At 40.4% G+C, this 26,085-nt stretch overlaps 1 protein-coding gene across 14 annotated transcripts in view; it reads right to left on the bottom strand.

Annotated features, from left to right (window-relative positions):
* LOC106081822 (protein lap4) overlaps window positions 1-26,085 on the bottom strand; it is a 704,386-nt gene that overhangs the window by 601,311 nt on the left and 76,990 nt on the right. For all 14 annotated transcript variants that reach the window (XM_059364098.1, XM_059364099.1, XM_059364100.1 and 11 more), the window contains exon 3: window positions 10,492-10,609. In XM_059364098.1, coding sequence (XP_059220081.1) covers window positions 10,492-10,609 — 118 coding nt within the window. The remainder of the gene's footprint in view (window positions 1-10,491; window positions 10,610-26,085) is intronic.

Genomic DNA, 26,085 nt, shown 5'->3' with positions numbered 1-26,085 from the left:
TTGTTGCGTTTTTGCTCAAGCATCCGTTATTTATGTGAATGCAAAGGGTGGGTGTATTAGTGGTGAGAGTAAGAGAAACAACTCGTAGATGTGTGAGAGAAAGAGTGTGATGTGTGTAACCCTACTCGGCATGTTGGTCATTCAGTTTCTAAAGACTCGGCTTTGTGTGGCATTTGCAATTTTGTTGTTGTAACTACAGTACAGGTCGTATGCAGTAGGTGGGTGGGTGTCACTTATTGTCTTTAAACTTAGAAGTGAAGATTTAAGAGATAGCCTGTTATGAATAACTCTGCTCAGTCAAAGTAACTAATTGTTTGGCTATACTATGCACTCATGTGAAATTGTTGGTGGATAGTTTTAAGAAGTAGGGGAAAGTATGCAGTATTTTGGAATAGGTGATGGGCTCATATCTTTATTATGCAAAAAAAAAATTACTTCTTTTTTATTGGATGACCATACATGCGCCGCAATCTATTTGATTGAAATGTTCGCAGTGAATAATGACTATGTGATGATCCAACGGGTGGCAAGTCGCCTTTCCCCGAACATACCCAAAAAATAAATGTCGCGAAGTAATAGTATTGAAATCGAAGTCGAAGAACTTTCCCGGAATCTGAGTCCGGTACAGAACCGAGGCAAGTTTGCCCAACTTCACTTCCGAATATATTGTCCTACTCAGAGAACATTATCAGATTTATTTTTAATGTGGAGGCTTCAAAGGACGTTCATTGGTAGCTTATACTTATATCGAAGTCATTGCCAAAGGGAAGCCACCATCAGAAACCTCTTGCAGTAGAGGCTTCAAAGGCTATATTAGTAGGTTGAACTAATAACGAAGTCATTGCGAAATGAATACAGAGGCATTTTTGCAATGAATTCGATATAAGTACAACCAACCAACGTGGGGCCTTTGAATTCTCCAATTCTGAGAGGAGGATTCAAAGGATTTTCAATTTCTTTTACAATTTTTTTAGATCATTAATCTTGCCCCTGTTCCTTAATGAAATGTTCATGGGTTAAATTGCAAGCTTGTCTGGAAAGAGTACTAAAAACATACATCTTTAAAGGTGACTAGTTTTGGTTGGTAACAACAAATTATATTTCACAGTGTATGCATGTTTAAATGACTTGCTCATTTCAGGCACTGATGCTGCTGCAACGTCATCCCCATCATCATCATCATCATCATAAGCATCAATAGGCTATAGGAATGGACAAAATACAATTATTTTATTCATTATTACATAGAGTGTAGAGCTTATAGTAGTAAAGAATGAAAACCTAGAAGCATCTCCATGTACTACAACTACCGTCGATGCTGATGCTACTATTGCTGCTACTGCATGACTTTATTAGATTTTCCATGGATGATGAGATCAATGATGATAGTGTTGATACAATGCCAGTCATTTGTGCAAATACTAGTCCACAATAGTCGAGAACACATAGTTCTCTGGAAAGAATTGCCATATTGTATGTGATGTATGTTTTAAATGAATTTATAGGAAATCCATTTAAGTTTAATCAAATTAAAGAGAAAATATTTGAATTTTTAAAAGTGTCATATGCGAGAGAATGAAATTTTTATACTAGTCACTCCCAAATACTATCATAGATACAATAAATTAAAACAAACAAGTTTGCTATTAATGGCAAACTGTGTATGATGAACTTGTGAGAAAATGGCTTGGCAGTTTCTGTACTGCAATTTGTTATACAAAGGCGCATAGAGGACAAGTCCGACTTAACCCTGGAAGGGTAAAATCAAGAAATTTCACAAAAAGTTTAGTGACGAAAAGTTCAGTAGCCTAGTAAAAATGATATCAAAATATCTGCAACCCAATTTAATGTAGAGCAGCAGGAGCCGATGGATTGCCTTCTAAGCTCTTTAGGATCTTTTCATGAAGTTTTCCCTAAACAAAAAGTGCTCTCCAAGGATCCTAGCACACCTAGCTCCTCTGAGAAGAGAAGACGGAACTCATACCGAGAACAACCAGTATACGGTGGAACTACGGATGGAAAAACATTTTCCAGGCTGCCAGGGAGAGGACGACGATCAGAATATCGTAATATTTACAAGGGCTGAAGATAGTGTGAACAAAGCGCTTTCCAGTCATTTTAATCGGCCAGTTTAAACATGATCATCCCGGCGCTTCAGTAAGAGTCTGTTGGGGTCCCTCTGCCATGGCTGGGACGGATTTTCAGGTAAGCCTGGTATTGTCCTACCAAGACCATTGAAGGGGGTCAGGCTGGTATGTATGCCCAAGGCGGGAAAAATAAACCACAGTACTGCGAAGGATTATAGATCAATCAGTCTGTCATCGTTTTTACTTAAAACACTGAAAATACTGGTTGATCAGTCCCATTGGACCTCAACGGATATGGCTTGAAACTGATGCGGGCAATTCTGAGAGAATTCGAGGCATATTTCTGTCGACAATCTGCGAGATTATAGAAGGCCACTATCGAGATGGCAACTAGAAATAGGTTGAGAGCCAACCTAAGGAAGACGTAAGTAGAGCTCTTCCCTCGGAGATATAAGATACCAGTATCAGACTCTCGTATTTGTCGAGAAAGGCAAAAGACATGGGCCTAGTCCTGCAAAGAGGTTCTGTCCAAAAACGAGTCTGAAATCCGTTATGTTATATCTCGGAGTGAAGAGCTCCAGCTTCGTCTTCCTTGGGTTGGTTCTCCACGTAGCCACCGTGGCGCATAAGAAAGCATGTTCGGCTTTGCTGTGGTTGTCTTCTTACTAATGCTGGCTCCATTTGTAAGGTGTCCTGCCATGTTTAAACTTCTGTTCCATGTTCGTTCGTACACATCATAAAAAAGGAGGCATTGAGTTTAAAACTTTAATCGGACTACACCAATTGATATGAGAGAAGTATCCCCTGTTTCTTGATGTTGTACACTGAAGCGGCAGCTCTTGTCGATGAAGGACTCCATCGGATCAATCCGGTACGTACAACCAGCTGCCATTGGATTGGCGCATCTTGTACTGGCTTCAACTTCCGTTGTCAGATCTATAATGCTATACGGAATTGTGTTCAGTACTCAAATTAGCTAGTAGTTAATTCTCGATTCGAAATAGGCGATGGCTGCCTCCTGCAGAAGAATGTGAGGCGTAAGCCCGAATGTGATATAATGGATGTACACAGCCATTGTGAGACCAGTGCTGGCATATGGATCGCTGGTATAGTGGTAGGCTGTGTAGAAGAGTACACGAACCAAGGAAATTCAGAAGTTATAGAGACTGGCCAGCGTCGGGATCAGGGGGCGTTAAGATTCGTACCGCAGAAAGGTCTGGAGGCGATACTGAATTTACATGCTGAGAGAAGGCAGACACGACCAATGCTCCATTCTGAAGGCCATGGATGCAGTAGGTAGATTGAGGCCGGTGTTATACTATTTATCGCCGAGACCTATTCGGGAGAGGTTACTCCGGATTCGCTTCCCCGGAAGCGAGGTATATATTCGGGGCTGTGTCCCAAAGGTGGCGCTTAGGCTGGGGAAGTCGGCATGCTGAGAGAAGGAGGATCCTGCCAATGCTCCACTCTGTAGGCCATGGATGCTGGAGGTAGGCTGAGGAGGGTCTCAGACTACCTGTCGCCTAGACCGATTCGGGTAAGGTTATTACGGATTCGTCTTCTTGGAGGGGAGGAGTGGAGGCGGATACTTTGTTTGAGTTGGACCCACGGTCTTCACTGACGGCTCCAGGATGGAATAAGGGACGGGACATTGAGTTTACTATCGGTTTACTACATCAGTATGTCAGTTAGACTGCCGAATGAGAGCACGATCACTCAGGCAGATGTCTGTGCAATTGCGTTGGCCACAAAGGTCCGGAGGATGGACCTGCGACCTTCGATATATGTGGATAGTTTGGCGGCTCTCAAAGCCTTGAATTCAAGGACAATGTGGTCGAAGTGCGTAGCTCCTGCCTAATGACGTTGCGAAAGCCCGGGTACGCGGACACATCGGTGTTATGGAATATGAGGCCAATCTTATTTACGTGCCTTTTGTCGAACTACTGGTATAAAAGAGGATATGGCCATATCATAACTGGACACCGTGCGATAGGCCATATGGCCGGAACAGAACAAGAGAGTTGCTGGTCCTTGATATGGGGTCACGGAGAACGATAACAGGAGCCATAACTGGAGACTGTGCGATAGACCATATGGCTGCGCGCATGGATATCTCGCATAACGACTCAGGACGATGTCTTGTTGAGGATAAGGACGAGGACAGACGATCCAACTACTGCTCTGCTCATGCCCGGGTCCATAGGGGCAAACACAAAAAAAAAAAAATAAAAGCTGGCTTCAATCACGAAATTAGTTGGTCCAATTTCTTTTATTAAAACCGCTTCCATCATGAAATTGATAATGTCAATTTCCGTTTTTGAAAAGGTAATTGCAAACAATTTTAATTAAAAAATATTGCATATTCAATTAAAAACATGATTGAAATTTTCAATTAATTTTTTAACTGATCCAATTAAAAATATAATTGAAATTGTTCAATTAATTCATCCAATTGAAAAATGATTGAAATTTTTGAAAATTGCAATTGATTTTAATATTTGGTAAATAGATGTCTACCTCGGGTGTCGGGTAGGGGTGCCCTTTAGATTTATTTTGCTATCGTAGTAGTGTGTTGTACACTGAGGTGGCAGCCCTTGGCCAATGAAGGACTCCATCGATTTAATCCGACACTTAAAACCGGCTGCCACAGTATTGCTATAGATTTGTCGAAATGTGGGACATATGGGTCTATGAAATCGCCTTCCCTTAATATTGTAGGGGACAAAATAGCCTTAAATTGAATTTACTTAAGCACGATATTTGAAAATTTTTTAAGATTCGATTAATAGATGATTGATTAAATTAATTTTTTATTTGAAAATGATTTTATTTTCAATTGAATTTTTAATTGAAAATTGTTTCTGATTTCTATTTCTGTGAGGAGGGTGAGGCGGTTCTTCTCCAACTCGCCGAATTTGCAGATGTGTCTATGGGAAGTCTCCTCAGATACGTGTATAAGATTCGGCGGGGGACGCGGCTGTCGTGCATGCGCAGACGCGCAGCTTACACTCCGGGGAAGCACTTGCATGGTGGCGTGATGGATAGGCCCTTGCTCCCTCTTCTTTTCCTATAATTCTTGTATTTTTCATATCTAGTCGCCTCCTTGTCTTCCCTTCGGTACGAAGTGGTTGGCATTAAGTCTTCAGTTTTCCTTCATTATTAGGGTTTGCAATGGGCCAGAATGGCCTCCTAGTGAACACGCCTTTCAGGGTTGCCTACACATTCAACCTTAAACTAAAGACAAAATTTCAAAAAAATTGTCTCTTAAAACAGAATTGGTTTTTCTTTAAAGAAAAAATTTCTATAAAATTATATCCAAACAAATTTCTACAAAATCCACAGGAAATTTTTTTCATAAAATTTCCTCTAAGAGCCAATTTTTCGTGCAATTTTCTTGAAAAGCCAAATTTTAGGAAAATTATATTAAAATGTCTTAAAAGACAATATTTCGATGCCATTTTTCCTTAAACATTTTCCAAAACGCAATATTTCCACAAAATTTTCTCTAAACACAAAACTTCCATTTGCCTTGTGTTTGGTCCAATTTCAAATGCTTGCAACACACTAGGTCATCCCTCCTCTAGAGTGCTCGTCGCCTCATATGCAATCGTAACAAACTCTTATGTTAGTGTGATGTGAAATAAAAGAGCCAAGCGAGTATTGTATGGAGCCATTAATGCTTAATCGTCTATTTTCTCATAACATTTAATTAAATTGCACTCACAATTATTTTTCGCATAGTTTTCTGTTTTTATGCAACAAGATGTGTCATCAGATATCGCCAAGCAGCACATTGACTACAGTGAGTTGCTATTGTCATCATCATTGGATTTCAATTAGTGTTGTTTTGTTACTTCTCTTTCAATAAAGTAATGGTAATAACAACAGCATTATTAGTGTTTTTTTTACGATTGCTAAGTAGTGTTTAATGGAGTAATTTTTGCACAATAAACATTTTGCAATTGTTTTTTTATAGTAGGGGTCATATGGTTTTTGGGGGGTTTAAATGAATAGAACATTGAAAATAAGGTAAATGTTTTGCTTGAGGAAATGTTCTGTAAAAGATTAAGGAAAAATCCAAAATATGGGAAAATTTTAGGAGAATAAAACTGCGACGAAATCATTTGGTAACAAGTAAAAGTGTTCGGCTGGGTCAAGGATCAAAACATGCGTTATTGAAGTGGTGTAAATCCGCGTGAACTTTGCCACAAGCCACATGCCAACATACCGATGGAAATATAAAGAGTGGACACGAATTTCAAAAATCGACTTAATCAGTGTATGCTCAGTTGCCATTTATCCGATTTCATTTTCAGGACTACATGAAAACAAAAATATTGGGATATTGTATTCTAAAAGGAGTACTTTTGTTTTATTGACTTTTCACTGACTTACTGACTGACTGACGGGAAACGAGGTTCTAATAGGGTGGGATGCAACACTAATAAGCGGGGCCAAGCTCTGGCAGAATTCTTGACTACCAGCGACCTAATAACACTTTAAATTGGTAACGATATGTTCGGAAAATCTTATCGATGATGTTCAGAATTAGAGGGTCTCCATGGAACACTCTTTCTCAGACCATCGCTAGATTAGGTTTAAAATCGCACGGCCAGCGCCAAGTCCGATAATCTTCCGAAATAAGTTGAAAACCAACTGAACAAAATTCGGAAGACTCCTCAGAAGAAGACTTGGGCAAGATAAATTAGATTGTCTAAGCATAGAAGACATTGACGACAATGTCAACCGGATCACGACTGCTATGGTGGGGTCTTTCGAGTAAAGTTGTCCTCTTCGGATAAGGAAATCAGCCCAAGAAAAACCCTTGATGACCGCGGAGATTCGCAATGTTGGGAATGAGGTCCGCAGACTTTTTAAAAGAGCACGTCGTAAAAAAATTTAAGTATATTGGGATATGCATAAAAAACACGTCTCAAGGAATACGATCAAATTACCAGAGCGGCACAACGTATCTTTTGAAAGCTTCTCTGCGAACAGGTCAATAACGTTAATGACGCCGACAAAAAAAAAGTTTATCTAAAAACCCATTTCCAAACTGAAACGTAAGACATGGAAGTGAAAGCAGAGGCAAAGGAGCACATGTTGAGGCTTTTGATGAAAATCCATTTTCCACAGGATACGAAGGGACTCACGAACACACCGAAATCTTGGAATAATGACGTTGATCGAAGGTTTATAATAACGGAATTTATGGTGAAGGAATCCTTGAGGAGCTTCAAACCATTTAATCAACCGAACCTGATGGAATATTTCCGGCGTTACTACAGAAAGAGGCAGACTATCTGGCGCCACACCTGGCCACCGGGCTGTGTGCCTGAGACATCCATAAGTTAACCCCCACCGCGATATCATTTCTCCCACTCTGTATTTGGTCTGCCCATGCGTGGCTAGTTTTGTCATCCGATCGCTCTTTTGGAGAATGTTTCTTGGTCGGCTGCGTACCTGAACTCCCCCACCCTTTGTTTGGATGCTCAGTTCAACCATCGGTCAGCTGTCACTCTGCAATTCTAATAAGCCAGTGTGAAACTGAAACTCGACATTAAGTATTTGCACAGCTCTCATACTTTGAAACGCAGAGCATGGGCAGCCTGGCAGGAAGCAAGTGTGATATTTATACCAAAACCTGGCAAGGTAAGTTATGCGACACCAAAGGCCTACAGACCTATAAGCCAACCATGGAACGGATTGTGGACACCATGGTAAAGAGTAGGACATCCAGCCCACTGATCATATACAAAGAGCAAGCCTAGGTCAAGAGAAAGGGGTCGATGCCATAATGTACACCCTGGCGGAATGCATTGACATCGAGGGGACTTTTAATAATGTGCGGACCGACACACTAATCCAATCCTCAGACCAGTACCGGGTGGACCTGGTCTTTAGAGACTGGATAAACCATATGGAAAGGGGTCGATTCCAAAACGTACACCCTGGCGGAATGTATTGACATCGAGGGGGCTTTTAACAATGTGCGGACCTACACACTGATCCAATCCTTAGACCAGTAAAGGGTGGACCCGGTCCTTAGAGACAGGATAAACCATATGCTTAGGAACAGGTGGATAAATTGCGTGTCCCATGACATGAATATAAGGGAGAAAATGGCATAAGGCACGCCACAGGGGCGCATTTTTTCGCCATTCGTATGGCTGACCACCATAAATGACCTATTACGGATGCTGACTGAGTAGGGGTTTGAACCCGTCGCTACGCAGACGATGTTATAATACTTTTAAGGGGTAAGGATCCGAACGAGCTAAGCAGAAGGACCGAAAGGGTCTTGCATATGGCATATGACTGGGCTAGACATAGAGCTCTCAACGTTAACCCAGAGAAGACTGAAATATGACTGTTCACAAGGAAGACGAAGGTGGGCCAATTTAACGCACCACGGTTCCTCAATAATACGATTTCGATATCTGACAAATTCCAATACTTAGGTGTCAGCTTGGACAGGAAAATGAATTGGAAGTGTCACATTCAGGGGCGTACTGAGATGTTGGACACTATGTAGAAGGGTCGTAGGCTCGAAATTGGACCTGAATCCGAGGATAGTCCACTGGCTCTACAGAAGCGTGATCAGACCAATACTTACATACGCCTCAGTAGTTTGGTGGACTGCTATGGAGAAAAAGTGCAGCATAAGGACCATTAAACAGGTTCAGAGAACATGCTGTCTTGGCAGAGACGAAGCGATGAGGACCACGTCTACTAGGGCACTGGAGACTATTAGGTATCCGACTAATTGACATTCGGATTAAGTGTGAGACAGCCACTGCAGCTATGGGAGAAGGGATTGAGGATGGGAGCAGTTCATACCATCACGGTATAATCGAGGCGACCATAGGAAACCTGGAAGGAAGGGAAGAGGTTTCCGATCGGATACCTGAGATGAACCTTGAAGTCGAGTGCTAGACACTGCTGCCAGCGGTACAGTCTTGGACCGACGGAACTCTGGTATTGCCATATGGAAGATCTACATTGGGGGTCTACATTGAGAGCCCAAGCGCTAATATCTGTGTTAGACTGCCTGACCATAATACGGTCCTGTAGGCGGAGATCCGCGCGATTGCGGAATGCGTGAGGTGGTGTGGTGCTAATGCGAGGACGTCGAGTGTGAACATCTTTATGGACAGTAAAATTGCCATAAAGGCAATAACAACCAGGACGGTAAGGTCACGACCAGTCTTGCAGTGTAAGAAGGAGATTAACACCGGTACCCAAACGATTAACATCGTTTGGGTACTGGCCCATAACGGAGTAAGGGGCAATGAAAGGGCAAACGATTTGTCAGTAAAGGGCAAAGAACTGCCGTCGATAAACTTGGTTAACCTGAAGCCTTTCGGGTCGACGCAGTCCGAGTTAGAAGAGGGGGCGACGACCACTGTGAAACAGCGAAAAAGTCGGAAGGACGGCGAAAATGGGGTGCTCTTGATCGGGAGAGAGCAAGGCTATTATTGAATGGAAGTAAAAAAGAGGGCAGTATAGCTTTTGGTATCATAATGAGGCACATAGGACTACGAGCTCACCTATGCAAGATCAGAACGGTAAGTGATAACATGTGTAGGGCATGTGGGGAAGATTATGAGACTTTGGAACATATCCTATGTCATTGCCAGGATTTTGCGTCTAACAGATACCGGCACTTAGGTGGGTACACAATACCAGACATGAACCAACTTAGGGGCGTGGCATGGAAAACAACCTGTTCCTTAGTGGAATGTCCATGGGCAAAATTTGCAAATTTGCAATCTAGACTTCGAAAGGGTCTACCGCTTTGCTGTCACGGGCTAGAACAGACGTCTCAGTCATTGTGTCCGTTATGACAGGTCAACGTCTAATCGTCTAATTTTTTAGAAGCTGTGAGGATATCGAAGAAGAAGAGACCATAGAACACCTTCTGCGTGTGTGTCCCACACTAGCAATCAGAGGGAAATTTAGGTCAAGCTCCCAGGGGGAGCTACGGATTGATACATGGTGTAGACATTCGAAGAAATGTCGGAATATGGAAGAATTTTGTTTTTCGCCATTGGTTATCTTTAACCCGACAAGTAGAAGGGAACAGTAGGAATTTTACAAAATGTAATTCTTAGAATAACTTTTAAGATTTTTTTTCATTTTAATTCCAAGTTTCTCTCTTTAAAGAAATACCCACCCAAAATTGTATTTTGTCTTAATTACATACTGAAGCTAACTGTTGCTGTTGGCAATTTTTCTAATTTCCTTTGATAATTTGGGATAATTTGTGTCTTGCCCCTTTTCAGCTACTCCCATTAATTTCCTTTTTTTCGTTTCGTGTCTTCTCTTTTCTTTCTTTCTTTTGTATGCTTCAAATGACTAATTTAACTTAATTTCTTGTGATTTTTTTTTGTTATAAACTTACCATTGCGTGAAACATCTAGTTCTACTAGATTTTCAAATTGTTGTATATCCGGGGGCAAACGGACAATTTCATTGTCACTTAAGCCCAATTTCCGTAAACGATGGAGTCTGAAGAAATTCTGCAAAGACAAAGAAACGAAATGAAAAAAAATTCATAATTTTCTCTTCAAGCAAAATAGACAAAACAACAAACGAAAAACTTTGTAGGAATACAAAAAAAAAACAAAAAAAACCCAAACAAGTAACAAATGTAGGGCGCCACCATCACTTTTTTGAACTTGTTGCACGATTTTGTGCAACAGCACGAACCACAGAAAAAAAAAAGTGTACAGCATCAAAGCAAAGCATCATTGGAAAGCTGACATTTCGTTCACGAATGTGAAAGAAGTAAAACAAAACCTAATAAATCTTGTGGTTGCCAAGGGTAAATGGAGAAATGGCATGGTCCCACATCATCATCATCAACATCATCAGCATCATGAGTTTCGACTAAGGCAATCGAAAAAAGCATAGGGAAAATACTCCAAATACATACATAGATAGAGCCATGGCCTAACTCAATATTAGGTAGAAAGGAATACCATTAAAGTAAGGTGTACCTGACTGCCAGCTTTTGTTGCAAGACTGCTAGCAGCTATGTGCATCTTCATTTATCTTCCATGCACAGGGAAAAAAGACATGGATTTTTTAGGGAAAACTTGGTTGAAATTTGATTTTCAAAGAAATTTTTGTTGAATTTAAAATCTTTTCGAAATTTGAAATCTTCTCAATTTTTAAATCTCCTTGCAACTCTAAATTTTGTCTCAATTTAAATTCTAGTCAAAGTTTAAAATCTCGTCGAAAATTTTCAAAATTTCAATTTATTAGAAAAATTCGTCAAAATTTGAATTTCATTTCGTCAAAATTTGAAATTTCATAAGAAAATTAGTTTTTCAAAGAATTTTGTAAAAAATTCACAGAAAATTTTGACGAAACCTTACATTTACAGAAAATTTCGCCAAAATTTTAGTTTCATTGAAAACTAGTTGAACCACGCCCCAGTGTGCCTTCTTTCACACTCCTATATTGCCATGGTCGGTATATAAGTCCTGGTTGGGAGTGTTTTATGGGTCGGCCCTGGTGACAATTCGCCCCGAATGTGGCTCTCAAATTCGTGCACTATCTCCAAATACCCTTCATTTTGGGCTCACATGTCAGTGTGCTATATGTCCTGTTGGGAATGACATGCATTTGTATGCCAGATTCGTTATCTACTCCCGCATACTTTTCATTTGGTACCCATATTGTCTTTAACGGTCCACTTTTGTTTGGGTCTGCCCTCTTCAGTTATCAATAAATTATAAAGCCTATTCTTACATCCTGACCAAATTCGTAATCTACTCCCGAATACCTTTCATTTGAGTCCCATTTTGTCATGATCGTCAAATAAACCTATTTTAAGGGATTTTGGGGCTGGGGCACCCTCCCGGGTACTTGATCCCAACTTTTTATTATGAAATTCGTACTCTACTCTTGAATATCTTTCATTTGAATCCCATATTGTCCCTATCGATCCACTTTTATTTTTGGATAGTACTTTTGGGTTAAGAGGAGGGTCCGCCCCCCCCCCCCCCCCCCTCCCCATATCAAAAAATTATATAGCCTAAAGCCGTTTTTGAGTCTATACAGAGCAAACAAACCGACAAACAAACACAAATTGAATTTTATATATAAGATGTGTTTGAAATTTTATTTTCATAAAAAACTTTGTCTAAATTTAAAATCTTATCGAAATTCAAAATTTTAAAACTCTTCAAAATTTGAAATTTCGTAAAATTATGGAATCTTGTAAACATTTTAATCCAGTTTGAATTTTAAACTCTACAAAATTTCAAATCTACTCATAATTGCAAAACTCGCTCAAATTTGAAATCGCACCGAAATTTTACACCTTGTCAAGTTAGAAGTCTTGTCGAAAATTTAAAACTGGTCGAAATTTTAAATTTCGTAGAAATCTCTTTGAAATCCCATCGAAATTTGAAACCCCGTCTATATTTGAAATCTCATCGAAGTTACAAATCATGTCGAAATTTTAAATTTGGAGGAATCATGAAATTTTAAATTTCGACGAATCATTAAATCTCGTAAAAATTTGAATTCCAGTCGAAACCTGAAAGCTCATGGTAATTTAAAATCTCGTCGAAATTTGAAAACTCGTCAAAATTAGAAAACTCGTTTAAATTTGAAATCTCGTCGAAACAAGAAAGCTCACTGTAATTTTAAATCTCGTCGAAATTTGAAAACTCGTCAAAATTGCAAAACTCGTCGAAATTTGAATGCTTGCGAAATTTCAAAACTCGTCGAAATTTGAAAGCTCGTCGAAATTTGAAAGCTCGTCGAAATTTGAAAGCTCGTCGAAATTTGAAAACGCCTTGAAGCTTGAAATCGAAGATTTGAAAACGCGTCTCGTCAAAACTTAAAATGTCGTAAAAATTTTAAAATTCGACGAAATTTGAAAACTCGCCGAAATTGAAATCCAGTGAAATCTAAAAAAAAAATTTAATCCAGTCAAAATTTACACACTCGACGAATTTTGAAATTTAGCATAAAGTGCAAATCTCTCTCAAATTTGAAAGCTCGCAGCTATTTTAGCTCTTGTCAAAATTTAAAATCTTGTCAAAATTCTAAATCTTGTTGAAATTTCAAACTCGTCAAAAATTAGAAAACTCGTCTAACTAGTCAAAGAGTGAAACCCCTTCGAAGTTTGAAACCTCCTTCGAAATTTGAAAACAGATTGAAATTTTAAAACTGGTCAAAATTTGAAAACTCGTCGAAATTTTAAGTGTTTCGCTTTTAAACGAAAATGTCATTAAACTTTGGTTTTTAAAGAAAACTTGTAGAAGTTATTCCTCTAAATTGCTCTTAGAGAAACTTTCATGGAAATTTTGCTCATAAAATAACACAAGGACGTTGAGTGTGAACATCTTTAGGGATAGTAAACTGGCCATCAGGGCAATAACAACCAAGACGGTAAGGTAACGAACAGTCCTTCACGAACAGGATGGCACGATCCACATCGTTTGGGTGTCGGGTCATAGCGTGGTAAGGGGGAATGAAAGAGCAGACGTTTTGGCAGTGAAGGCCAGATGACGGCCGTCAATCAACTTGGTTGACGCGAAATGCTTTCGGGTCGACGTAGTCTGAGTTAAGGGCGTGGGCGACGAACGCCGAACACTGTGGAACAGCCAAATGGTTGGTAGGACGACAAAAATGCTATGGGGAGATCCTGATCGTGATATGACGAGGCTTTTACTGAGAGGAAGTAAAAAGGAGGTCAGTGTAGCTTTCGGTATCAAAACGGGACACATAGGACTACGAGTTCACTAATGCAAAATTTTGCCCTAAGAGAAAATTTCATAGAAATTTCATGAACATTTTGTCTTTAGGGAAAATTTCATGGAAATTTTGTCTTTAGAGAAAATTTCATGCAAATTTTGTCTTTAGAGAAAATTTCATGCAAATTTTGTCTTTAGAGAAAATTTCATGGACATTTTGTCTTTAGAGAAAATTTCATGGATATTTTGTCTTTAGAGAAAATTTCATGGAAATTTTATCTTAAGAGAACATTTCATGGAAATTTTATCTTTAGGGAAAATTTCATGGAAATTTTATCTTTAGAGAAAATTTCATGGAAATTTTGTCTTTAGAGAAAATTTCATAGAAATTTTGTCTTTAGAGGAAATTTCAAGAAATTTTGTCTTTGGAGAAAATTTCATGGAAATTTTGTCTTTAGAGAAAATTTCATGGAAATTTTGTCTTTAGAGAAAATTTCATGGAAATTTTGTCTTTAGAGAAAATTTCATGCCAATTTTGTCTTTAGAGAAAATATCATGGAAATTGTCTTTAGAGAAAATTTCATGGAAATTTTGTATTTGGAGAAAATTTCATGGAAATTTAGAGAAAATTTCGTGGCAATTTTGTCTTTAAGGAAAATTCATGGACATTTTTCCTTTATAGAAAACTTCACGGAAAACTACAGAAAAATTTTTGGAAATTTTGTCTTTAGAGAAAATTTCATGGAATTTTTGTCTTTGGAGAAAATTTCATGGAATTTTCGTCTTTGGAAAAATTTCATGAAAATGTTTGTCTTTGGAGAAAATTTCATGACATTTTTATCCTTGAATTCATTTTTATCAAAAACAACAACAAAGCTTTTATAAGTGAAGATGAAGTCGCAGAGACACTGATGCTGCAGTACACAGCGGACATTCAAGTCAGCAAGTGCCTATGCGTAGACATAACTGTGCTGTTATCGCAGGAACCATGGAAATCGCCATTTTGTGTATAGGTATCCACCGCCCAGATGACTTAGGGTGGATCAAAATAGTCTAGAGCGAGAGGTTGCGGGTCTGGTCAACATTCACGCAGACCGGATGAATGTAATCCTTGCAGAACTACCGTCTTCCATTGCACCTGAAGAAATTGACCTCTTCAGGCAACCCAGAGTAGTTCTGGCTCAATTACGATTCGGCAGATGCAGCCGCTGCAACTCCTACAGAGTAAGGATTGATGCCAACGTGCAGCATGTGTGTCCTGATTGTGGTCTGGGACAACATGACACGCGTCACCTGTTTAACTGCCCTGCCAGACCCACTTGCCTCAAACCCAGATTACTCTGAATCCAATCCAACTTAGTAACAGATTAACGGGATCTAGATATTCAACAGAAATTTTGACTTTAGGGAAGAGAAAAATTTTCATGGAAATTTTTCTTTTAAGAGAAAATTCGATGAAATTTTGTCTTAAGGAAAAATGTTATTAAAGTATTAACTTTAGCGAAAAATTTTAAGAAAATTTTATGTTTAGGGAAAATTTATGTAAATTTTGTTTCTTTGTTATTTAAATCCAGTTTTTTTCCTGATGTACCTTCTATCCAAACAAAAAAAAAAGCTCTACAAAGACGACTGATGTTTGGACAAAGTGAAGGCGACAGCGGAGGTGGCGATGGTTTGACTAAGTGCTCCGTCAGTCGGCATATTGAGGAGTAATAAATTTACAATTTCATGCCATTTGTAACAATGAAATATTAAAGTACATCCACCATACCACTCCCCTTGCATAAACCCCCCCACTTCTCCCCCCAATCCACCACAGTAAAGTTACTTTCAAATGGCCGTAGGATTGACTAAAGCAAACAAGTTGAGATGAGGGCAATGGAGCAAAACTTAAGAAGGCCCACATTGGCATCATGAAACGACGAAAAAAAAGCGAGCACTTCGACGACGACGACGCGACATTGAAGCTGAAGACGCGACAGTTGCTCCTTTGCTATTACCGCCAACGATGTTTCGTTCGCCGCTTGCTGCCTTTTGGAGATCACGCTGGTGATGATGATGATCATATTACCAAGTCTTTCACTCTAAAGTGAAATAAAAAGGGGGTAATTTAAACCAAGTTGGCCATATCAATGACTTTGGCCCCCCACTGTTTAGCTGACTGACTAACTCAGTGATTGTGCTCGCTGTTAGTTGAACATTCACCAACCACAATTTGCAACATGGAAAATGTTAAAGGTGTTACAGATACAATTGTTCCCAAAATAGCAAATGACTTTCAAATACAATTCCCATTTATTAAAATCACGAATTTGGGATTCCTTTTCGCTTTGTTTTTAGTTGGGAAAAAGTAGGCAAAGATTGCCATTGACTAAACTAACCTTAGCTAAATGATTTCATTAGGCCAAGAATACAATGGAAAGGAATTTTTTGTTTTTTTTTTGGAAAAAAAATTTTTATATAGAAATTGGTTGCGATTAATTGTTCCCAGGATGAAATTATCATTTGAAGAGAAAAGTGGGTCATAAGCAAGAGGATAGCGTGGGAAAATTTGAAAAGCTAAGGAATGACTTTTTCCAAAGGCAAGTAACAACAACCTGCCCATGATGGAAAGAAATACCATTCAGGCAAGTTTAAGTTTCGGTTGGTTGGGTAGCACACCATAAAGGTGAGCCCAAACGTAGGCCAGTTTTGGGCAATTGTGAGACGCCAGTGAAAACAGAAGTGTGATAAGAAGGTGAAGAAAGAGTGTGAGTACTCAGCTCAATCCTACAGACAACATAGGGAGATGAAGAGAAATAAGAAGAGAGTAGGTGACAAACATCTACCCAACATGTCCATGTGAATGTGCACCCCCGCAGGGACACCAGTGCACGTCCACCTATATATCTACCCCGTGTATGCAACCTGTCCTGCGCTTCCACTCGACCACTAGTATAGGATTTTATGGCGTCCCCCCGTCGAAACCAGCCAACGTTATGTAGGTTAGGTTAGGTTAGGGGTGCAGATATTAATCCGCCCCATGCCACTATGGGCACAAAATCCTTAATTGTTTTCCATGCCACGCCCCTAAGTTGGTTCATGCCTTGTATTCTATCTCCACCTAAGTATCGATGTCTATTAGCCGCGAAAGCCAGGCAATGACATAGGACGCTCCAACGTCTCATCATCTTCCCCGCATGCCCTACACTTGCTATCACTTGCCCCACCGATTTTACATAAGTGAGCTCTTAGTCCTATGTATCCCGTTATGATACCAATAGCTGTACTGACCTCCTTCTTACTTCCTTTAAGTAATAGCCTCGTCTTCTCACGATCTTGATCCCCCAACATAGGATTTTTGGCGTCCTACAGACCGTTTCTCTGTTCCACAGGGTTGCATGCGCATTCGTCGCTCACGCCCTTAACTCGGACTGCGTCGACCCTCTGGCCTTCACCGCCAAATCGTCTGCCCTTTCATTTCCCCTTACTCCGTTATGGTCCGGCACACCCGAATGATGGGGACTGTTCGTGACCTGGTTGTTATTGCCCTTATGGCAATTTTACTGTCGGTAAAGATGTTCACACTCGACGCCCTCGCGTTAGCACCACACCACTTCACGCATTTCGTGATCGCCCGTATCTCCGCCTGCAGGACCGTATTATGGTCAGGCAACCAAAAACAGAACTCAGTCCCTAGGTTCTCAATGTAGACACTCTGTTCTCTAGCTTTGATCCATCCGTGTAAATGTTATGAAAGTATTTGAGAAGATCTCACAGTTATACGTTTGCAAGATCACCAGGCCCTTCTAAACTCAAAAGCCTGTACTGCTATAGACACAACCATGAATGAAGTAAGAGCTCGATCGTCTCATCTTTGTTGGAAAAGATATCCGATTCAAGTTTGAGCTCAATAAGGGACCTCCTTTTGATAGCCGAGTCCAAACGATGTATTTTTACATGGCATGATAGCAAGGAAGGGATAACAACTACTGAAAATTTTTTCTGATGTTCTTGGCAGGATTTGAACCCAGACGTTCGCGTTATAACCAGACATGCTAACCTCTATGCTACGGTGGTCTTCCATCCATCATATCCTTTATATTCAACAGTTCGATAAATGACACGCATGCAACATCGGTGACGAGCCCTGACAGATTCGCCGCCTTCTCATTTGGCGGAATATCATACGCCACACACCTTGGTCTTACTGTCGAAACATGCTGTAATTGGTATCAGGAGTTATGGGCACTTCTTATTATCAAAAAAAACAACAAAGCCTTTATAAATGCAGATGAAGTCGTAGAGACACTGATGATGCAGTACACAGCGAACACTCCGCTCAGCTAGTGTCCGTGCGTAGACCTAACTACATGCTGTGCAAGCAACACCTTCTGGGCTGTTAGTGCAGGGATAGACAGACATGCTAACATCTGCGCTACGGTGGTCTCCCATCCATCACATCCACTATATTCAATAGTTCGACAAAAGACGCGTAGGCAACACCGGCGACAAACCCTGGCATATTCGCCGCCTTGCTGTCGAAACATGCTGTAATTGGTATCAGGATTTATGGGCACTCCTTTTTATCAAAACAAACAACAAAGCCTTCATAAACGCAGATGAAGTCACGGAGACACTGATGATGCAGTACACATAACTACATGCTGTCCAAGCAATATCTTCTGGGCTGTTATTGCAGGGACAGGCAGAGATGCTAACATCTGCGCTACGGTGGTCATCCATCACATCCACTATGTTCAATAGTTCGATAAAGGACACGCCGGCAACACCGGTGACTAGCCCTGGCATATTCGCCGCCTTCTCATTAGCCGGAATATCATACACCACACACCTTCGTCTTACTGTCGAAATATGCTGTAAATGGTTACAGGAGTAGTGGCCATTGATTTTTATCAAAAACAAGAACAAAGCCTTTATAACTGCAGATGAAATCGTAGAGACACTGATGATGCAGTACACAGCGAACACTCTGCTCATCTAGTGCCCGTGCGTAGACAAAACTACATGCTGTCCAAGCAATATCTTCTGAGAAGTTCAACGACAGTCTGCTGTTGCCTGTTCCCCCGCATATTTGCAATATTTCCTATTCCTTGCGACAGTTTGTATGTGAAATCGACTTCCGGCGGATCTTTTTCCCGCTACTTACGACATCCAGACATTCAAAGCAAGTGTCAATAAACACTACTCCCTCTTTCCCCCTCCTATCCATAACTATCCTCTGCAACGCAATGTACTTCATATAAAGGTGTATAGTCTCACTGTAGCAACTCTGAAACGAAACGTCAATTCCAGAAAACTACTTCCAGGTATCGCCGGAGTCCTTCGGAGTCTGTGCAACATCCATCTTCTAAATGGCAGCTACCTTTTCTTGGTCTGCGTGTATTCCATGAAATTTCCTCTAAAGGCAAAATTTCCATGAAATTTCCTCTAAAGACAAAATTTCCATGAAATTTCCTCTAAAAACAAAATTTCCATGAAATTTTCTCTAAAGACAAAATTTCCATGAAATTTTCTCTAAAGACAAAATTTCCATGAAATTTTCTCTAAAGACAAAATTTCCATGAAATTTTCTCTAAAGACAAAATTTCCATGAAATTTTCTCTAAAGACAAAATTTCCATGAAATTTTCTCTAAAGACAAAATTTCCATGAAATTTTCTCTAAAGACAAAATTTCCATAAAATTTTCTCTAAAGACAAAATTTCCATGAAATTTTCTCTAAAGACAAAATTTCCATGAAATTTTCTCTAAATACAAAATTTCCATGAAATTTTCTCTAAAGACGAAATTTGCATGAAATATTCTCTAAAGACAAAATTTCCATGAAATTTTCTCTAAAGACAAAATTTCCATGAAATTTTCTCTAAAGGCAAAATTTTCATGAAACTTTCTCTAAAGAAAAAATTTCCATGAAACTTTCTCTAAAGAAAAAATTTCCATGAAATTTTCTCTAAAGAAAAAATTTCCATGAAATTTTCTCTAAAGAAAAAATTTCCATGAAATTTTCTATAAAGACAAAATTTCCATGAAATTTTCTCTAAAGGCAAAATTCCCATGAAATTTTCTCTAAAGACAAAATTTCCCTAAAATTTCCTCTAAAGGCAAAATTTCCATGAAATTTTCTCTAAAGACAAAATTTCCCTAAAATTTCCTCTAAAGACAAAATTTTCATGAAATTTTCTCTTAAGGGGCGGACCCTCCCCCATACCCCTTTTTTCCGAAAAGCCAGATCTCGGAGATATCTGGTGCGATTTAAGCGAACTTTTGTGTGATCTCTTATAGTAACCTAAAAAATGTTTGTATCCAAATTCCGGATGGGGTACCTAGGGGGGACGCCCCACCCCAAAACCTACCAAATATATATATAGACCAATTACGACAATATGGGACTCAAATGAAAGGTATTTAAGATTAGAAAACATATGTGATATTAAATTTTCGGACCAAGTGTTTGGGGGATAAACTCAACCCCCAAACCACCCCTAAATCGGACAAATTTACCGACCATGGCAATTTGGGACTCAAATGAAAGGTTTTTGCGAGTAGAATGCGAATCCCACATCCAAATGTGGGACCAAGTTACTGGTGTCCACCCTTCCAACCCTTTCCCCAAAACAACCCCAAACAAGACTTATTTACTGACCATGATAATATACGGCTCAAATAAAAGGCATTTGAGTATAAAATACGAATGCGGTATCCAAATGTGGGACCAAGTGTTTGGAGGGCCGTCCCTCTCCAGAAACACCACCAAAAGAGGACAAATTTACAACCATAGCCATATGGGGATCAAATGAAAGGTATTTGGGAGTACAGCACGAATATCAACATTCGGGAAAAGTGTCTATGTTGCCACCCCACCCCCATAATACCACCCAAAAAGAACGTATTTGCTGAGCATTGCAAAATGGGCCTCAAATAAGAGGTATTTTAGAGTGGAACAACGAATCTGATATATATTTTCAGGGCCAAATCACTGAGTGACCGCCCCATCCTCCAAAACACCTCCCAAACCGGACATGTTTCCAGACCATATGAATATGGGGCTCAAATGAAAGGTATTGGCTAGTAGACTACGAATCTGGTAACAACATTCCGGACAAACTGTCTAGAGGACGAACCACCCCAATAACAACAATTGAAAGTTTTTAGGGCCCATACCCCAAACCGGACATATTTGCTGACTTTTGCAATAAGGGGTTTAAAGGAAAGGTATTTGAGATTAGAAAAACAATTTGATACCCAATTTTGAGGCCAATGGCAATATGGGGTTCAAATAAATGATATTTTTGAGTAGAGCACGATGCAGATATATTTTCAGGCCTAAGTGTTTGGGGGACCACCCCGCTCCCCAAAACACCTCTTAATCGTACACATTTACCAACCACGTTTACTAACCATCGAATTATTTACTCAAATAAAGATATTTGGGAGTAGAATACGAATGTGATATCCAAATGTAAGACCATGTATTTGGGGCACCGCCCCTTCTCCAAAACACCCCCCAAAGAGTGAGTACAAATTTTTCCGACCATAGCAATATGTGGCTAAAATGAGAGGTATTTAGGAGTAGAGCATGAAATTCATACCCACTTTCGGGAGTCCACACTGGAGGTCCACACCACTCCCTTAACCCACCAATCACCACCCTAAGGGCCTTCCCACTCCCGAAATCCCCATGAAAACATCGGGCTCAAATAATGTCTATTAAGAGTGGACTACACTATATTTTCTGTTATTGCACCAAATTCTTAAACTTTGACAACGACCCACCTAGCTGACTAAGCAGAAGGCACAGAACAAATTATGATTCTAATCAATAAAATTAGTATTTTGAGTATTTCATTTTCCCCAAGACCCTTCGGCTTGAGTTTCTCCTCAGCTCCGGCCACAACAAGTTGTTTAGAGAAAACTGACACAAACTGAGTGAAGGGCCTGGATGCTGTTGCTGCTGCTTAGATGAAAGAGCACATAAGGGTAGGGGTGTGTGTGTGTATACCTACTCTAAGGAGTAGGAGACTTTTTAGTGTTTAGAAAATGAAGATGAGTAAAATATACCAGGCATTCAGAATTTTCAGCAACATCCACAATAATGAAGAGAATTTTCGTTTTGAGATACAACAGTAGGCCGCCTTACCGAGCATCAATAGCTAGCTGCCTCGCAGCACATATAGACAAAGCAACTCGTTGAGGGGCTTTGGTGCTGAGTGCTGTATGAAGTCGAAAGTGAGTGGTATTAGTGTAGCTCTCTAAACATGGCTAAAATCACGCACACACATGGTGCCTGTTCTGCGTCGGTTTGTTCTTGTTTGGTGGGGATTTGTTGAACTTTTGTGGTTGTGTGAATGGACGGTTGTCTATGGCCTCACCATTTGCCACTTCCCTTGCAGGCCAAAAAGCATGAAGCGAAATACGAGTGGTGGAGTGCTTATCACCACTCACATATAACGTATGAGTGGGTAGCACCACAATCAGCCGCGGCAACAGCACCAGCCAGACAGCCATACAGTATTGAATGGCTGAGTGGAAGAAGCTTGCCATGGGAATGGGTTGCAATGACATGTATTGCTGGGATGGGTTGCGATATACAGTTGGGATAGCCAAACAGCCAGCCAGCTAGCAGATATGAACGTTTCGAATGAGAAGGGAGAACGACTTTACTAGGATTGGATTGAAGCATTGATGGTAGGTAGGTTGCCTACTAGGGATAGAGCAGAGAGTTTGGACCTAAGCTGGTTGCTTTGGTTTACCTCAATTGCTTGTCTTTGGTTTGCTACAATTTCAGGGGCTGGGCAAACTGGCAATCTGCTTGTAATCTGCCGCTTTAAATAATTCAGTTTTAATGATGATTTTATCACTAACTCGCATTGCCAAAGGGTGAATACGCAACTGTTTTATATCCTTTAAATGTTTTGTTATGTTGGGTGATTGATCGTTTTGCATTGTTCAATGCTTATGTGGAAATTTGTATTATCGACATTCTTAAATGCATGGAAGTAATTTTTTCTTGTAGGGGAATCATTAATTGAAATCTGAGTTTCATAGAAAAATTTTTGAAATTTGAATTTTGATAGAGTTCTTCTCTAAATTGGATTTTTGTAGAGAATTTCCTTTAATTCGTTTGTTATATTGGGTTGCCCAAAAAGTAATGGCGGATTTTTTAAAAGAAAGTAAATGCATTTTTAATAAAAACTTAGAATGAACTTTAATCAAATATACTTTTTTACACTTTTTTTCTAAAGCAAGCTAAAAGTAACAGCTGATAACTATAGAAATATATATGAAAAATCCGCAATTACTTTTTGGGCAGCCATAGTTTGGTAACAATAATACAGGATTTTTTTGGAAAAATAAAAAAAAATGGATTTTTATAAAAAATTCCAAGCTTCATTTTTAATTTTCGAAAAATTTCGACCCAGCCTACACGGGATAACTGTGAGCAACACAAGGGCTACAACTTTGAGTCCCGACTTCTGTGGTGTTCATCGGTATCATGGGAAGCTAAGCCGCAAGCTACCGTGCGCATCCACAGGTTGTGGATAGTGGAAAGCTTCGTATTTATGCGGAGTAGATGCAAATGCGGCTGCGAGCAGTGAGCAATTTTGAGAGGAGAGTCTCAGTGAGGGGTCAGGTGACACTGACTCTTATTTAAATACTGAGTGCCAATGATACTCCAAATGACAAGGCGAATTATAGGCGCCTTCAAATTCAAACCAATGACCAACGTCAGCGTATGTTCCCAGGTTAGAGGAACCTGGAGCAGAGCGTCGGATCTTGGGGCACGAGAACCGGGGCATCGAGGCATACATGCGCATTCCCACATAACGCAGCTTCTAGGAGGTCAAGTCCAAGGACCACTTTATATGGGAGCTATAGGGTTGCCCAAAAAGTAATTGCGGATTTTTTAAAAGAAAGTAAATGCATTTTTAATAAAACTTAGAATGAACTATAATCAAATATACTTTTTTTACATTTTTTTCTAAAGCAAGCTAAAAGTAACAACTGATAACTGACAGAAGAAAGAATGCAACTACAGAGTCACAAGCTGTGAAAAAATTTGTCAACGCCGACTATATGAAAAATCCGCAATTACTTTTTGGGCAACCAAATATATTCAAATCTGAACCGATGTGGCCCATTTGCAATCCCCAAAGATGTCTCCCCGCTGATCTCCTGAGTAACGTAAACTGGCAAGCTGTCAATTCTTTGGATTCAGATCACCTTCCCATAATTCTCACCAACGACCGACCACCCGACTTCATAACCTCTGAGCGCCTAACGTTTATCAATCAAAAGAAGGCCGTTTGGGTCGGCTGCAGAGAGAACACCAATCGCCGCTTCATTGAACTGACACCCCCTCAAATTTGCTAGTTGCCGAGAGAAAATTCCAAGACATCATTAACGCAGCAGCCGCTCGCTTTATACCAGCCGATCGAATACCCTAAGTGCGGCCCAACTTGCCGGCTCTGGCAGTGGTACTTGCAGACGAGAGTGAAAGGATTCGTTGCACGGGCCCCACTAAACCCCGAATCAGCGAGCTGAATCTGTGGCTGAAACCTTTGGTGCAATGTAACTTAGGTACCGGAGGCCACCGTAGCGCAGAGGTTAGCATGTCCGCCTATGACGCTGAACGCCTGGGTTCGAATCCTGGCGAGACCATCAGAAAAAATTTTCATCGCTGGTTTTCCCCTCCTAATGCTGGCAACATTTGTGAGGTACTATGCCATGTAAAACTTGTCTCCAAAGAGGTGTCGCACTGCGGCACGCCGTTCAGACTCGGCTATAAAAAGGAGGTCCCTTATCGTCGAGCTTAAAAAACTTGAATCGGACTGCACTCATTGATATGTGAGAAGTTTTCCCCCGTTCATGGACAAAATTTGCAATTTTTAATTAGGAACCGCTTTAGGCAAGTTGTGGTCTACTGATAAGTCACTCTTGAACCCCAATAGACAGAACGACAGGACCTGAGACACTTTTGGCGAAGTAACCGTAACTAATCTGAAGAGGTGCTCCCTGCTTGTTCATTCGTCAATTAATTATGCATCCGTAGAGTGAGAGAGCTAGGAAGAGAGGGATTCGACGTATTCGTGGTCTTCGAGCCGAAGAGCAGTCATCACAATTTGCCGTGGACGAAGTTACGAATGTCATCAGTGGCGCCGTCATTCAAGACTTTGGGCCCCGACGGTATCTTTACAAGAATCTGGATCAACCTGGAGTCGAGTACCTTACCACTGTTCTCAACCTGTCTTTGAACACTCTTATAGTTCCCGATGTGTGGAAAATGGGCAGAGCGATACCGCTACTGAAGCTTGGAAAGGACCCGAGTTTGGGGGAGTCGTACAGAACGATCTCCCTTCTCTCACCAGTAGCAAATACGCCTGAGGCATTACTCCTCCCGAGCCCCTTAGGAGAATTTCCATTCGCCGAGCATCAGTATGGATATCGAAGACGGTATAGCGCAACAACTGGTTTGCATGCCATCACCGCACACATTTACCGTGGCTTCAATCAGCCCAGGCCATGTGATAGGACGGCCCTGGTAGCACTCGACCTTTCGAAGGTATTCGACACGGTCAGCCATGCCAAACTCTGAGGATTTGGAAATTAGAGGCAAGTTCGTTGAGGTAGATGTTTAACCTGTTGCAGATGTCATCAATGGGGGGAGGGGGACTGATTCCATGATCGTACAATCGTCCGCATATATTACGATCTCTATGACGTCGGGAGACGGTGAAATGGAGGAGTGCCGGAGATATCATCCAGCCTTGGGGAAATCTCTGTTTAACTCTACGGTGTTTCGATTTCTTATCCCTAAATTCCACAAATGACTGGCGACCACACACAGATAATAAAAACAAGGTCTTCAAGTCACCTGCCGGCAGCTCTTGGGGACCTGACAAATAAACCTTGTTGACCACGTATAAAGCAATTGGCCGGTCTGTAATAAGTTATGCAGCGCCAGTGAGGTCCCGTCAGCTCTGCGCAGAAAAAAATAACTTTGAAAAACAACAACTTTGGTCGAAAAAAAGAATACGAAAGTTGTTAATTTTTCTGCAACAATTTATTTTGAATCTCAACGACCCAAAGTACAAATTTGTTGTTGAAAGGCACTCTTTGCAAGCCAACATATGTATAACAACAACAAAACACCTGCTCTCGGGGTTTCCTCTGTCACTCTCTACTAATGCCCTTTAAAACAAATCTTAATAAATTTGGTGCCGCAGAGTATTGAACTCATGATCTTAGGTTTGGTAGTCATGTACGCATCCTGTCTTCGAT

This window comes from Stomoxys calcitrans, chromosome 2 (assembly GCF_963082655.1).
Source record: "Stomoxys calcitrans chromosome 2, idStoCalc2.1, whole genome shotgun sequence".
Classification (NCBI taxonomy): Eukaryota; Metazoa; Arthropoda; class Insecta; order Diptera; family Muscidae; genus Stomoxys; species Stomoxys calcitrans.
The sequence above is the reverse complement of the archived record's forward strand: the minus strand, read 5'-3'. Positions and strand labels throughout refer to the sequence as shown.